Consider the following 15,249-nt stretch of genomic DNA (forward strand, 5'->3'; position numbering starts at 1 on the left):
CAGTCAGGCAGTCGGTGTTAAATATCTCATCATATTTTATCCTCCAGCCTGCCATCAATTTCAAGCTGTTCTCCTCTCATTTACAACGGTGCATCACCATCCGCGATATCAGGATGCACATCCGCTGCCAAAACGTACACTTCTACTCATCTCTCTCAGTGCGATGAAGGCAGATGAAGAGTTTTCTCCCTCAGTGGTAACACGCTGCGTCCTCCAAGCACATTTACGCATCATTCGATTCAATTTCATGAACCATAAAACTGTAATAATACCAAAATCAATTATACTGCTTTTTTTTTCTTTTTTAACCCTCTATCTCTCTCTCTCTCTCTCTCTCTCTCTCTCTCTCTCTCTCTCTCTCTCTCTCTCTCTCTCCCTCTTGTCAGTCCTAATGGTGTCGTGTTACAACTCTATCCGGGCAGCTTGCTTCATGTTTTTCTCCTGACATGAAGCTGCTGATTGTGTCCCACAAGAGCTCCGGCTGCACGCGGACGCTCTCTCTCTCTCTCTCTCTCTCTCTCACATCACACACACATACACACACACACACACACACACACACACACAAGAGGCAGACTCGGGTGAAGTGTGATGTGTGGGAACAAAGTGCTCCACTGCTCTCTATAGGCATGTTCACGACAGTGCATTAGTGTAATCCTCCAGGAGCTCTGTGTGTCTGTGCGCTCTATTACCTGACATGTCTCTCTCTGTTGAGAGTATGACTGTACTCTCACTCATTCAGAGGTACAGTCTTGTTTTCCTTTTCCTTTTTCACTCTCTTGACTTTCTGTTAGGCGCACCTGTTAACCTCTCAGGAAACATTTCCATGAGGCACAGCACAGTGAGCTCGACATCGTGTTTCCTGTTACCTTAAGGCTCATTTTTTGATCAGGCTGAAGTTTTTGGAGAACTTTAAAATGTCTCCGTCTATTTCTTCAGCACGTATGCCCGTTTATGAGAAATGTCAGTGTGAGATCACACCACAGGACGACTTAACAAACCAGACATAGGAATATAACATCTTTAAGCAAAACTCACTTGGACACCAGAATATTACATCTCTGGTATTATAAAAAAACGATTTCCAATAAAGCTGCTGCTATATATCCATGCACATTTTATATCCCCATCTACTTTCAGACAGATCTTTTATTACCCTATTCAAAGAACATGCAGTAACATCTACATCAGTCTTACACACTGAGTTCAAAGTATTAAAGGAAAAGAGCAGAAGTATTAAAATATCCTTTAAGTATCAAAGGGAGAACAATAAGTCTCTTAAAAATGGACCCTGTGACACACTGATATCGTCAGATATGCTGTTGTAGTTGATTGATATGGAGCTGATTTAATAAAGAGGACAGTGTACAGTAGAGTGGAATGGTTCCAGACCTAAAGGTCGTGGCCCTCTGCAGGATAATTACCAGGTAGGTTTATACACAGTAAACTCTATTTAACAACAGTGATCTCTAACAGTTCCGTCAAGGAACTTTAATGATTTTTTTAAAATTCTGTATACAAAACAATATAAAACGAAAAAAATGGAGGAGCTGCATAGTTTGTTCAGGAATTTGCTAAATGATCTATTTATTATCTATACCGCTTTTCCCATTGACGGTCGCGGGGGGCTGTAGCCGATCCAAGCTGTCATTGGGTGAGAAGCGGGGTACATCCTGGATGGTTTGCCAGTCAATCACAGGGCTGAGATGTAGCAACAGATACTGTTACCAACCACACTCACATTCACACCTAGGGACAATTTAGAGTAACCAATAAACCTAACAAGCATGTCTTTGGACTGTTTGAAGAAGCTGGAGTACCCGGAGAGAACCTACTGTATGCACAGGGTGCAAACATGCAAACTCTACACAGAGAGGCTCCTGTCTGACGGGGATTTGAACCAGGAACCGCCTGGCAGTGAGGCAACAACGCAAACCACTGCACCACCGTGCAACCTTGGAAAATGATAGAAGTTCTAGAGAAAAAATGTAAATGTCGACAAATAGTGTGCAATGTAAACAGACAACTCATGAGTCGGAGTACTTGAATGGTTTTGGATTCATTACAGGGATGTTCATAGACTTCTTAGATGTGTCTCTTCATTTTTGAAATGCTGCATATTTAGAACTCTTTTTTTTGCACCAGATATTTATGAAAGGAAATTAACAATATCTTGGAAGTTTCCAATCTGTGAAGTGGCTATTTAAAGAAGTGTGAGCATTAAAAGACTTCTGAAACATGACAGTACTTTTTTAGAAGGTTTCAAAAGCCAATATGATTGGGTGTTACAAAAATCTAAAAAGAAAAAGAAAGAAATCCAATTTTGGAAAAAAAACTTTTTTTGTATGGGCCTGGCTTCAATTTGGGCCTGTTCCATGTTATGTTGAAACAGAAAATGACTGATGACACAAGTTTAGAAGCTCTGTCCTTATGGGAGGCAGGGCTGGCGTAGGTCCACTTATTATCTTCAGTATAAGACTACCGTATTAGTCTTCCTTCATTTGTTGACAGCGTTAATGAAATTCATTAGGGATGGAAGAGTCACTGAAAGATGAGTTTTAATTAATGCTTACTTAACTTTAGCAACAGTCCTTCACCCCTCATTTATTCAAAATCAGGATATTAAAAGAAATGAGTTGACACACGTGTGCGCGCGCACACACACACACACACACACACACACACACACACACACACACACACACACATACACACACACACACACACACACACACACACATACACACACACACACACACACACACACACACACACAGAGTTTCCTGAGTCACTTCAAGGTTAAACTTGAACCAACTTTGCAGAGGAGAATGAAGTAAGAATGAAAGTATTGTCCTGGTAATTCATCATAATGAGTCTCACTCAAAGGGTCCATGTGTTGTTTTTCTATCATCTGGCTCCACACACACACACACACACACACACACAGTCACAACAGATGTAAACATCAAAGTGGCTCAAATTCAAGCCTGAAGTCTCTCAAACTTTGATGAGTCGTGGCCGTGTTTCTGTGATAGAACCTCTGTGAGTTTGTTTTTGTGTCGGTGTGTTTGCATGATGGGCTCGGCACGGTCCTGCTCCTCTGCGGTCGTTACTGAGCCCACACTCTTCTGCTCCCCTCAGCCTCCTCTCTTACAGCGCAGAAAATGTGGGCTGACACAACAGAGTTTTACAAAGCCCAGCTGGCAGGCTTTGTTATGCAACATATTACAGCTTTGTTCCTGTCAGTGTAATACAGGAATAATCCAGACGAAAACACATTAATACTGTCACTAATAAAGCAACTGGCTCTGCAGCATGCCTTTCTGTGCCTGTTTGATTGTTTGATAATGCATTTCTTAGTGCTGCAGGTGACTGAAATTGGATTAGAGTTTTATGTTGGTCTGATACAGATATTATTACTCTGATGCTTACAAAATCCAGGCATTTCACCGGTATTTAACAGATATGAAAATGTATGACTTTGCCACCCCAAAATCAGTTTTATGTCTTCAAAATGTTTTCTTCTTGTCAGCTATAAACGTATCTCAAACTGAATTTAACAGCGTGTTGTCAATGCTTCAGCAAAATGAATCATGTGTATGTATCTATGACAAGAAAAACAATTAGGACAGCACTCCAAAATTGCATTTTAATTGTCACATGAACATTTCAAGCAGACGCTCTTCTTCGGCGTTTAACAGGCGATTTCTCATTATTCTATGACAAACCAATAACCAAAATGTTTGAAAATGTGAAATTGTTTTAATGTGATGAGTTCACATGCTTATGGGACAATCCAACATTGAATATTTGATTAAACAGTTGTTATATTAGTTAAGTTAAGTTTAGTTTAGTTTATTAAACAGAAAATTAAAACAAATAAAAAATAAAACACATGTGCAGGTGAGGTAGAAACCCTTGAGGGCTTATCTGAAAAAACCTCACTTTAAGAGATTAAACAACGTGAAAATAAAATACAGTAAAAATAACAAAGTAAGAATATTTACTATCACAAATAAAATGTACCCGATTGAAAATGACCTAAAACATTGAAAACATAAAAATAGAGCAAAACAGGACATGCAGTATGTAGACAATATAACAAAATCAGGACAATTCACTATTCATTGTTTAAAGCTGGAACAGAAATACATTGTTTCCATGAATTTAGCATGTTGTTAAAACTTAAGTAATCAATTTTAGAAATTCTCAATAGGGCTACTACATTTTATGAAAATATTAAAAATCGATATTTACAATAGAGAGCCCATAATTATTTTCATATTAAATAAGCCAACAGCAACTGGATTAGTCTAAAATGTAACCACTGTTCATTAAACAGCTTGATATGAGATAATTAGAAAGTTGAATCAGTTGTATTACCTGTTATAACCCTCCGTGTCACTAGGTGGCGCTCTTGATCTTCAATGCCTCTCTCTTTAGCGCGCTCTCGTTTGCTTTTCTGTATCCGGCGACCGGATGTGCAAGTTCAAAACATTGAACAACAGATGTGTGCAGCCGGTCAGTGGCTGTCTCATGATGATTTATTTCGCTTTAAGCTAACATTTGAGGGATACAGTTGGGGATTTTATTGCAGGTGTTTTGTGTCTGTGGCTCCAACATGGCGGCCCCGCTGCTGGAGTTTGAGACTGAGATGTTTCTGAGTCTGTTCGGCTCTGACGGGCTGCTGGTGGTGGCGGAGGGGATGGGGATAGACCGCATCCTGCTGCAGTTTATGCGGGTTTACTCGGAGCCTGGCAGCCTGGTCCTCCTGCTCAACACAACCACAGCCGAACAGGTGAGAGACACAAAGGCTGAGGACGTTAGTGTTACTAACAGGTTGCTAAAGGACAAAGTCATATAACACATTGAATCAAGACACAAAGAACTTTCTGCTCTGTGCAGATATTTTAACTAGTCAAAAGCACCGTGTTATTAATAACTACGTAACATAAGTCATGGCTTTATTCATTCACTCATATTCAATTTATTTGCTCATTTCAGTGTATGATTCAAACACAATAACACAACACATCATACAATATTTTTACATAGTAGTTATACACTTTTTATAAACAATCCGGAGCAGGATGAAGAAACACATATAAGGCAAGTTTATGTATGTAGCACATTTCAACAGTTGCTTCACACAATACATCAAAAGCATCATGACAGAGGAAAGAAAAGAAACAAAAAAAGAAAATGTAAAAATCACTGAAATTATTAAATCTGAAAATATGTTCAAATAAAAATAATTCAACTGAAATTAATTGAAATAAATAAATAAAGTAGAAATATAAAAAGAGTTAAAAGTTACAGTGCAGAGTTAAAGTTTAAAATCTTATTAAAGCTGTTTAGTTAAAGGCTGTAAACAGGTGAGTCTTCAACCTCCATTTAAAAGAGCTGAGAGTTTTAGCAGACCTGCAGTTTTCTGTGAGTTTGTTCCAGATATAAGGAGCATAGAAACTGATATACAGTGTATATATATATATATATATATATATATAATACCTACTCACCCCTGTCTTTATACCATACGTTACTGTTGATACAGAATCACATAGCTAACATGCTGTTTACTTTTTTTTCACAAATCATTTCAAATAAACAATACTACTGAAATAATCATCTCAAAGTTAGTTTCTGCTCAATACATTCATCATTTCCAATTTCTTTTTCTTTATTCATTCTTTTAAATAGATTTTTTTAGGTTTATTTTGGGGATTTGTATGCCTTTATTTGAGGGTTAGGACAATGGATAATGCCATATATCCAGGAGAGAGAGAGAGCATGAAAAAATAAATCTTAAAAAAAACAAAACATTTTATGTTCAATAACCTAATCGACCCGCCCAGGTATCGTCTATGTGTGGGAAACATTGTAAAATCTATTACGTTGCCAATTTAACATGCAAGTTAGACAATGTGCAAGTTAAAAACAGAAACTATCCTCTATGGGTTCAAAGCAAGGTCTACTATTTTTTTCTGTGGTATTGAAACAGGTATTGATATCGTTTGATTTTTATCATATCTACGTTGTAATTTCTGGTATCGTCATGACAACCCTTACTCCTAGAACCGTCAACAGTCCGACATAACTCATTTTAACCGAGGCAGCCAAAGTGTCCCACAGCCCACTGTATTGTCCTGTGTGATCAAATCATTATATATTATAAAGTTTTACAGGTACCTCTTTCTGCACCTGTCCTGTGAGGAGGTTTAACTCTGCGCCTTCTTTCTTTAACTTGTTTTTTTTTTTTTTTTTTTTTTCAGGAATATTTCACTGAGCAGTTGCGAGTGGAGGGTGTCACCCACCTGCCCAGGATGGTCACCAGTGATGTCCAGAGCGCCGAGCGCTATAATGTTTACACGGAGGGAGGAGTGCTGTTTGTCACCAGCAGGATCCTGGTGGTCGACTTCCTCACTGACCGCATCCCAGCTCATCTTATAACAGGTCAGGACAGCCGTGTTTCTTTTGTTACAGAATGTTTATAATCGCATTATTATGATTCCTTTGTCTGTGACTTTTTATTTGCATCCTGAGGTCAAAAAGCTCCAGCAACACTTGTAGTATGAAAATCAACTTAAGAAATTAGTAAAACCACAACAAGGAAATAGAACACAAAAAAAAAGGTTTATAACCGCTGCTGTAAGATTTGATGGATGTGTCTGTTTTTCTAGCCCCTCCATGTACTCGCTGTACCGGATAATAACCTACACTAACATGCTCCCACTTCCTGTTCAAACTGCCCTCAGGCATCCTGGTGTATCGCGCTCATAAAATCATCGAGTCGTGTCAGGAGGCCTTCATCCTCCGCCTGTTCAGACAGAAGAACAAGACGGGCTTCATTAAAGCCTTCACCGACAAGGCCACGTCCTTCTCCTCGGGCTTCTGCCAGGTGGAGCGTGTGATGAGGAACCTCTTCGTCAAGAAGCTCTTCCTCTGGCCAAGGTGTGAAAGAATGTTCTCGACTGTTTTCACAGCAGACATTTTAGTCATAGCTGTACCAAACACTGCAATGCTTCTGTCAAAACATGCTTCCATCGACAGGTTTCAAGCCTCCGTAAACACAGCCCTCGAGCGGCACAAACCAGACGTGGTGGAGCTGCATGTTGCTTTGACTCCGGCCATGAGGGCCATCCAGAGCTCCATCATGGATATCATGAGCGCCTGTCTGAAGGAGCTGAAACGCTACAACCCCACCCTGGAAGCTGAAGACCTCTCCCTCGAGAACACTCTTGGCAGCGCCTTTGACAAGGTCTGTCTCTGTGGTATCAACACATACTGGGCTTCTTTGGCACAAGATTTTAAGTCTGAGTAAGATTTCTGATTCTAGAGCATGATTGATTACAGCTAGGAATGGCTCATTACATTTTTAGAAGGAATAAGAAAAGTCAGATCCCAACAACTTAAAGTGGGATTTGAGTTTTAATAATGACTTGATGTGTTTGCCTTACTCCCATGTAGACCATCCGTCACTACCTGGACCCCCTGTGGCACCAGCTGGGAGCAAAGACCAAGGCCCTGGTCCAGGACCTGAAGGTGCTTAGGGTTCTCCTCCTCTACCTCACCCAGTACGACTGTGTCACCTTCCTCAATCTGCTCGAGTCGCTGCGCTCCAGCCAAAAGATCTTTGGATCCAATTCAGGTAATCTTTATGTGCTGATCTTCTGGAAGTGCTGCAAGATGTTACCGTGTGTCATCTGATAAATCATCTCTGTACATGTCTGATCTTTGTTTTTAATCCGTTGCTGTTACCATCAGGGTGGCTGTTCCTCGACTCCAGCACCTCTATGTTTATGAATTCCAGAGGTCGAGTGTATCACTTCCCTGAGAGCAAAAAGAAACTCAAAGTGGGAGCGGAGGCCGAGAAACAAAAGCCATCGTCGACCACAGGTAACAGAGCAAAGATCAGATCTCTGAGAGCTCTGTTCTTCAGAGCAGATATCAGCATGTTTACTTTGTATGTGCACTCGTGTTAAAAATCCACTAAAGGCTTCAGTGTGTGTGTGTGTGTGTGTGTTTCAGAGGTGAAGCGGGAGCTGGTGCTGGAGAAGAGCCCAAAGTGGGCGGCTCTTACCGAGGTACTGCAGGAGATCGAGAGGGAGAACAAGTGCTCTCAACATGAGCCAGGTTAGAGCTCATTTTATTTTAAAGCGTTATGAGGGTCCATCATGTCAACAGTAAATGTCACCCCTACTGAAAATATGAGGCTGTATTCAACTTTAATAACAGAATTACATACAAACGTTTGATTTTCTAAGCGCAGTGTTGGTGCTGAATCACCTTGGTCTTAATGTGATGTTTGCTGTCTTCATTGAACTTACATAGAAAAACTTTGATAGAAGGTTAAAATAGAACTGCATTTAAAATGTAGAATCAGTCTGAATACTGCACCCATAGGGTGTGCTTGGGAATTCAGGTGCTACTGCTGCACAGCAGAGGTCTTCTTCAGGTCCACTAACTGGTGGACGGAGCTACAAATGTAGAAATGTTAGCCTCTGTGGATCATTAGCATGCTATAACAGATCTTCCGCACGTTAGTTTAAAACTAAAGACGCCTTACAGAGGAGAGGTGAAATGTCTTCAAGATCTTCAACCAAGTCCAGTTGCCTTTGGATCAGGCTTTGAATTTACCATGACCTGTATCACTGAGAACCTACACAGACATCTATGAAACACAGACAGCTATGTTATGTTAGTACTATACTGTCAACAAGGTGTTCCTGCAGTTTATATTGTATTTACTATGATTTAGAAGAACCATGTTGTGTGTTAATCAGTCTAAGTTTTTCCACATGTCCCCTTCAGGTCATGTGCTGATCTGTGCCAGTGACGACAGGACTTGTGCCCAGCTGCAGCAGTGCATCAGGCACGGCTCTGACTGGCTGCTCAACCGACTTTACACCCGCACAGTCGGCAAACGGGACTCTGCTGCTGCCGCTGCTCTTGCCCTCGACACGCACAAGAAGGGGAACGGCTGGCCAAAAAAAGGAGCCAAGGGCAAGGAGCCTGCACGGAAACATAACTCAAAGTCAGCAAAGAGTAGAAAGAGGCCATCCCTGACCCTGACCCAGATGGTGGGGAAAGAGGAGGCGGATGAAGCGGCGGTGATGGGCAGCAGCGGAGACGATGAGGAGGACGAAGAACAGCTGCAGCTGGATCTGTCATCGGACGCCTACTACGGTCTCCTAAAGGAGCCGCTGACCGTCATCCACCCGTTGAAGGGCCTCACCGACCCCCACAGCCTGACGCGGGTGCTGCATGAGGTGGAGCCCAGCTTCGTGGTGCTGTACGACGCTGAACTCAGTTTCGTCCGCCAGCTGGAGGTTTATAAAGCGTGCCGGCCGGGAAAGCCTCTGCGAGTGTATTTCCTCATTTATGGAGGCTCGACAGAAGAACAGAAGTACCTGACGACGCTGTCTAAAGAAAAGAAAGCCTTTGAGCACCTGATCAGGTCACAAACATTCATTCCAATTGATTATATTGTATTCACTTATGGAGTATATGGTAATGTGTGTTTGGTTGTTTTCTTCCTTAAAATGTTCTATCAGTTGGTCTTAGATTTTTTTACAGACACAGTCCAACATAGATTTTCTTATTTTTGACATGTAGTCTCTTTATTGCTTTTATTTATTTAAATTAATTGAATTAAGGACCGTGCATATTAATCAACATATCACTAATACGCTATGCGGTGTTAGCAGCATTAACTAAATGTAATATGTAGTCCTAAAGCACTTATAAACATATAACTTAGAAAAACAGGACAGTCCACCAGACAGCACACAGAAGAAACATTTTTTCCACACAGAAAGCAGAGTCATTGGTTACATCACAAATAACAGACCCACATACGATAAGCTGGTAAAAATGCAGGATGAGCCAGAAGCCCCCCTGGAACAGGCACCAGAGGAGGAAACAGATGAATTAGGACATGACTGGTTGCTTTTTAACTAATGTATGAACTATTTTACAGGATGTTTCAGTCTCTGATATGTGCAGGTGTTGTCGGCCTCTCAGGGGCAGCACCATTTCTTTTTAAAGGTTTATGTCAGGGCTTTTTATGCCTTTATTGTAAAGACAGGACAGTGGTAAAGGAGCCCACTTTGAGGGGTACAGCCTCTGTACATGGGGTATATGTACTAACCACTAGGCACCTGCGCCCCAGGCAACACCTTTTGACTATATTTTGTTCTATGCCTAGGTTTGGTTACTGTCAATGTTAAAAATGTTGTTCTTAGTTATGATATATCAATAGTGGAAATGAAAGAAATGTCTGTCCAAAGCTGTGACTGTCTTTTTCAAGTTAGTGGGATTTAGTGTGCTCACTGTCGTGTGTGACCAGGTCGTAAAGCAATATTTTTAAGTGAGAAAATATCACTGCATGCATGCTGACTGTGAAGTGATGTTTTTATCGTTTTTCTCTGCAGGGAGAAGGCTACAATGGTCATCCCAGAGGAGAGGGAGGGGCGAGAAGACACCAACCTGGACCTTGCCAGAAATTTAGAGCCTGCCAATGCCACCACCAACACCCGCAAAGCAGGCATGTTCATTTGAATCATCATTGATAGAGCTTGAACCTTTTTTTCCTTGTTTTTGTTGTCTGAATTTACACTTGGAAAAAGTCTAAAGTTTTCTTAAAAAAGTGTCTTGTTGTTTTCCTGTCTCATGACCAGGCGGCCAGGAGCAGCACAAAGAGCCTTCTCGAGTCATCGTGGACATGCGCGAGTTCCGCAGTGAGCTGCCCTCCTTGCTGCACCGTCGAGGGTTGGACATTGAGCCCGTCACCCTGGAAGTAGGCGACTACATCCTGACCCCGGAGACGTGCGTCGAGCGCAAGAGCGTCAGCGATCTAATTGGCTCGCTACAGAGTGGTCGCCTTTACACCCAGTGTCTCTCCATGACTCGCTACTACAGGAAACCAGTGCTGCTCATCGAGTTCGACCCGGCAAAACCCTTTTCCTTGATGGCCCGTTCAGATTTCAGACACGAGATTTCTTCTAGTGATATTTCTTCAAAACTCACCCTGCTAACCCTGCACTTCCCTCGGCTTCGTATCCTCTGGTGCCCCTCCCCGCACGCCACAGCCGACCTCTTCCTGGAGCTGAAGCTGGGCCGCTCTGAGCCCGACGCTGCAGCCGCTCAGGCCGTCACAGCCGAGTCAGACATGGTGACTGAATCAGCAGAACTCTACAACCCTGGACCTTATGACTTCCTGCTGAAGATGCCTGGGGTCAATGCAAAAAACTACAGGGCTCTAATTAAAAATGCAGACAGTCTGGCAGATTTAGCAAACATCAGCCAGGACAAGCTCGCAGAAATACTGGAGAACGCTAACAGCGCCAAGATGCTGTATGAGTTTCTGCATAATAACACTGATGTGCCTGCGCCTGTGCAGAAGGCCAAACAACGATAAGAGATGGTAAAACCACTGACTTCATATTTATTCAAACATCTTATTGTATTTGTGTGTGTTTCATATTGTAATTCAGGATGGTGCAGTGAGAGTCTTCAAAGTGTACAAATTGGAGGTTTTTTGGAGGTGTGTGTGCAAGTAGCAAGTCGGATTAAGAAATAAAAAAGATAGCTTTGCAGAATATATAAAATAAATATTTTTAAATTCTCACTTAATAGGATAGAACAAATAAACTAAATTCATGAAATGCCTTTTATTGATGTTTTTCATGCCATTTGTCTCAAATTAAAGCTTTTTTAAAACAACATTGTTTGTCTTCTAAAGGATACAGCGCACTCTTAAAAAATATTTCTTTAAAATCAATTATTCTTTTGTGCCTTTTAAAATGGATCGCAAGGGAATCTGGAATATTATGAACTACTTAAAGAAAAGGGTCGAACCAAATTTAAATTATAAATGTGAAAATAATATCAAAAACGACGTAGCTCTGAGTCCTCTTGTTGATAGTCAGAGCCAGCTTATTTTATCATTAATTATGACAAAATGATTATTATTACACAGTGATGAGAACAACACTCCTCTTCATTTATGAAAAGCAGAGTATAATATATTTATGTCGAGTGAGCAATGAACAACTTAAACTCTGACAACAAAAAAGAGGATTCATTAGTTTGAATTCTGTGTGGTTGTTCATTAAGTTTAAAATAATAAAGATGTTCTGCTTATTGGCACAATCCTTAAACAAAGATTGAATAAGGATGGCTGATACTCTCTTTTAGCTTCACTGTGGCTGTTATGTAACTCTGGCAAAGCACATGTGAGAAAGGACATGACATGTGGATCCTATAAAAAATAAAAAATAAAGTTTACAATGGGGGGGATCCGTTTAGCTGTTTTCATGTGGTACAGCCTACTAGAAACACTGTTGGGTCAGACACATGGATGTCTTATAAACGATATGCTGACCGGTGGAGAGGATAGTGAACCCTGCCCTGCACCACGCCCCCCAACAGTTCCTGTCCGACAGCGTCATTACGTCACTCTGCATCCGAAGCATAGACCAGTCGCAGCCATTTTACTCCGCGAAATAAACTTCAATCTCAACAGCTGGGAGGAAAAACACATCACGGACACATATCCCCGCTGACATTAATGGATATCTTGTTGTGAAGCAGTTTGGGGTTTCAAGTCTCCGCACTTCGGTGAGACCACAGTGTCTTTGTTTTTAGCATGCTAAGCCTTGTGTTAGCTAAACCGTGCTAACTAGCGAAACTGTGAGGAGGTTGTTGTTGAGGTGCGTCCGTGATATGCAGACGAGGCTAAGGTAAGAACACACTACAGAGCATGGACATACACGAGTCAACATACGTGTTTTCTAGTCCTTTAATAGAATAATTACCACAGAAGAAGCGTCTTTGTCCTCAGTGGTTGGCATTGACTGCAACTCCCTCACCTGTCAGATTTAAAGTAACCAGCTAACGTTAGCTTATCCCCCCCTCACCCCCCTCCAACACTGAGATAAGAAGTAGACAAACAGAGGTTAATGCGTCCCACTCAAACCTCAGTGCTGTTTAAACCATCTAGTTGTCAGATACATTTTCTTCATAGAATAGAATTACTTTATTGATCCCAAACTGGGAAATTGTGGTGTTACAGCAGCAGGTTATCCAAACACACAATATGAGTAAAAAACACAATATTAGCAAATCTAAACACAATATAATATTAAATACAAAGTAAATAAGCACTAAAAATATCAAAACTAAGAATGGGAATATATACAACCAGGATTTAAGTCAGCATTACTAGTCTTAAATAGGAAGATTAAATATGAAAGATTAAATGTAAATGTGTAAAAACAGAGTTGTAAATGGACAGTATTGACATAAGTTAAAGTGCATGAGTGTAGACATATTATAAGCAGAAACTATACAATAACGGCGAGTAGACAGACAAATGATGTGAACATGAGAGCAGGGATAAAAGTGTTTAGTGTACTATATGTTTATTTCATATGACATGTAATGTTATCTGTAAAATATGCTGAGGCATGGCATAAAGTATCTTTGGTTTTAAGTTGGCAGCACTTTTACTCAAGTCATACTAACAACACACTGTGTGTTAATCCGCTGTGTAATGACTGAGGGCCCCTTTGGCTTTCACAGACTGGATTGATGGTATCTTATAGAGTAAAGTGAGGTATTGCTGCAGCAAAGCCAAGCAGGTTTTTAGGTCTGTGTGAGTCATACAGGCGGGCAGGATGTGGTCGACCACATCCAGTCTTAAGTCTGTCACAGGAGAGGAGTGTGAATTGATAACAAAAAACTAATGCGTATGGGTTAGAAGGGAAAGTAATTATCCAAAGGCTGTCATGTATCCCTGCGCGGGGTGCTGGTTTCCACCTCCCAGTGCAGTATAAGTTTGCATAAAGACTCTCTGCTAGCATGACTTGTAGGGTTTCCATATCTCTCCCTGTGGATAATTAAATGAAAATATAGCGTAATATTACAGAGTAAGCAGCTGCTTTTATACTAGCTTATACTACGTTAATAATCATTTAATATTTGACTGGCAAAGAAACTCTATGGAGTAACTAGTACTGAGATGAGACTCATCTTATCACAGTAAAGAGTATCACCCTGGGCCGTTTATGCGGGTTTTCATGTCTCCGAAGCGTCTTTATATAACCAGCCTACATTATGGTTCATTGCAGTTGGCACTTTCTCAACTCCCCTGTTCCTTCACATTAGGGTTGTTGAAGTTCAGCTAAGTAGCTGCAGTAATTGTCCTTTCCTTTTTAAATGTGACAGTCCCATGGCGTTTGGCTTTCAGAACCTGAGTCCTGGTGTTTTCAAGTTTGTCTGATCTGTTTTTTTAAAGAATATCGTTTCAGTCCACAAAGGCAAGTCAGGAAGGAAACGACAGCACACGTGTGTCTGTGGGAACAGAGCAGAACAGAGACTCTAGTGAATGAGCCACAGCGATGACATCATTTCTGTCTTATCTCTGGATAAAATAAGACATTTTTCTTGGACAAGACTTGCGCTATTCAAGGCCCAGAATACTGCAGACTCAAACTTTAGCTTGGCCCTGTGGGCTTTTCATGCTGTGTGCTTGTTTTGCTAATGTATGTTGGGGTTTTTTATTTTTAACTGTGTCAGTTTTATGGAATGAAATGGCTTATGCAACTAGGAGTTACAAGCAAACTTAAATATCTGAGATTATTCATTTAAATGAGATTTTTGACAAAGTCTTGTTTGCTTCTAGATGGGAGGTATCTTTCTGAAACTGGTCTCTGTCAGGGCGTCATCACAACATGCTCCTGTTTTATACACACTTGTCAGTGGTATGTTTATGTCCTGTAACAGAAGCCAGACCTCCTCTGCTGTTCCTGGTGTATTAGCTCTTTGCAGAAGGTGGCAGTTTCCAGTTATCTAATTCTGTCAGTAAATGACTGAAACCAGGCCTATTTGTAGTAAAGTTGACCCATGGCCTCTCCTTGTCAGTATGCAGGACTTTGAAGTGTTGCTTCTCTGTGTTTGTTGCTGTCATGGATACATCGCCATGTGGGTGTTTTGATTCTTAAACATTTGAATGGCTTCACAATAATCAACCTTGTACTCTGAAAAACATGATTGTTGATTTCTGATAGGGCTTTGATTCACAACGACATTGGAGGTTGTCTGTTTTTTGTTCTGCGAGTCCGCCTCATCGAGGGAGATGTTTTTTGCAACACGTCATATAGCTTCTCACCTGCGCTGCACACGTTTTGGCTTTTACAAGGCTGTGAGAGTAAGAACAGCCTCGGGAGACAGACACACCCACATACT

At 41.1% G+C, this 15,249-nt stretch overlaps 2 protein-coding genes across 5 annotated transcripts in view; both read left to right on the plus strand.

Moving 5' to 3' along the window:
- The first annotated feature begins 4,476 nt into the window (after positions 1 to 4,476).
- Positions 4,477 to 11,721, plus strand: ercc4 (excision repair cross-complementation group 4). Its single transcript, XM_061028467.1, has 10 exons — positions 4,477 to 4,798; positions 6,273 to 6,453; positions 6,756 to 6,951; positions 7,051 to 7,258; positions 7,468 to 7,648; positions 7,765 to 7,896; positions 8,029 to 8,133; positions 8,812 to 9,457; positions 10,434 to 10,546; positions 10,680 to 11,721. Exons 1-10 carry the CDS (start codon positions 4,622 to 4,624, stop codon positions 11,417 to 11,419), a joined length of 2,679 nt encoding a protein of 892 aa, XP_060884450.1. The 5' UTR covers positions 4,477 to 4,621; the 3' UTR covers positions 11,420 to 11,721.
- A 752-nt stretch (positions 11,722 to 12,473) lies between these two features.
- The window catches only part of mrtfba (myocardin related transcription factor Ba), a 28,012-nt gene continuing 25,236 nt past the window's right edge, over positions 12,474 to 15,249 (plus strand). For all 4 annotated transcript variants that reach the window (XM_061028248.1, XM_061028250.1, XM_061028249.1 and 1 more), the window contains exon 1: positions 12,474 to 12,621. The gene's annotated coding sequence lies outside the window, so the exon portion shown is untranslated. The remainder of the gene's footprint in view (positions 12,622 to 15,249) is intronic.

The sequence above is a fragment of the Labrus mixtus genome, chromosome 21, assembly GCF_963584025.1.
Source record: "Labrus mixtus chromosome 21, fLabMix1.1, whole genome shotgun sequence".
NCBI classification, from domain to species: Eukaryota; Metazoa; Chordata; class Actinopteri; order Labriformes; family Labridae; genus Labrus; species Labrus mixtus.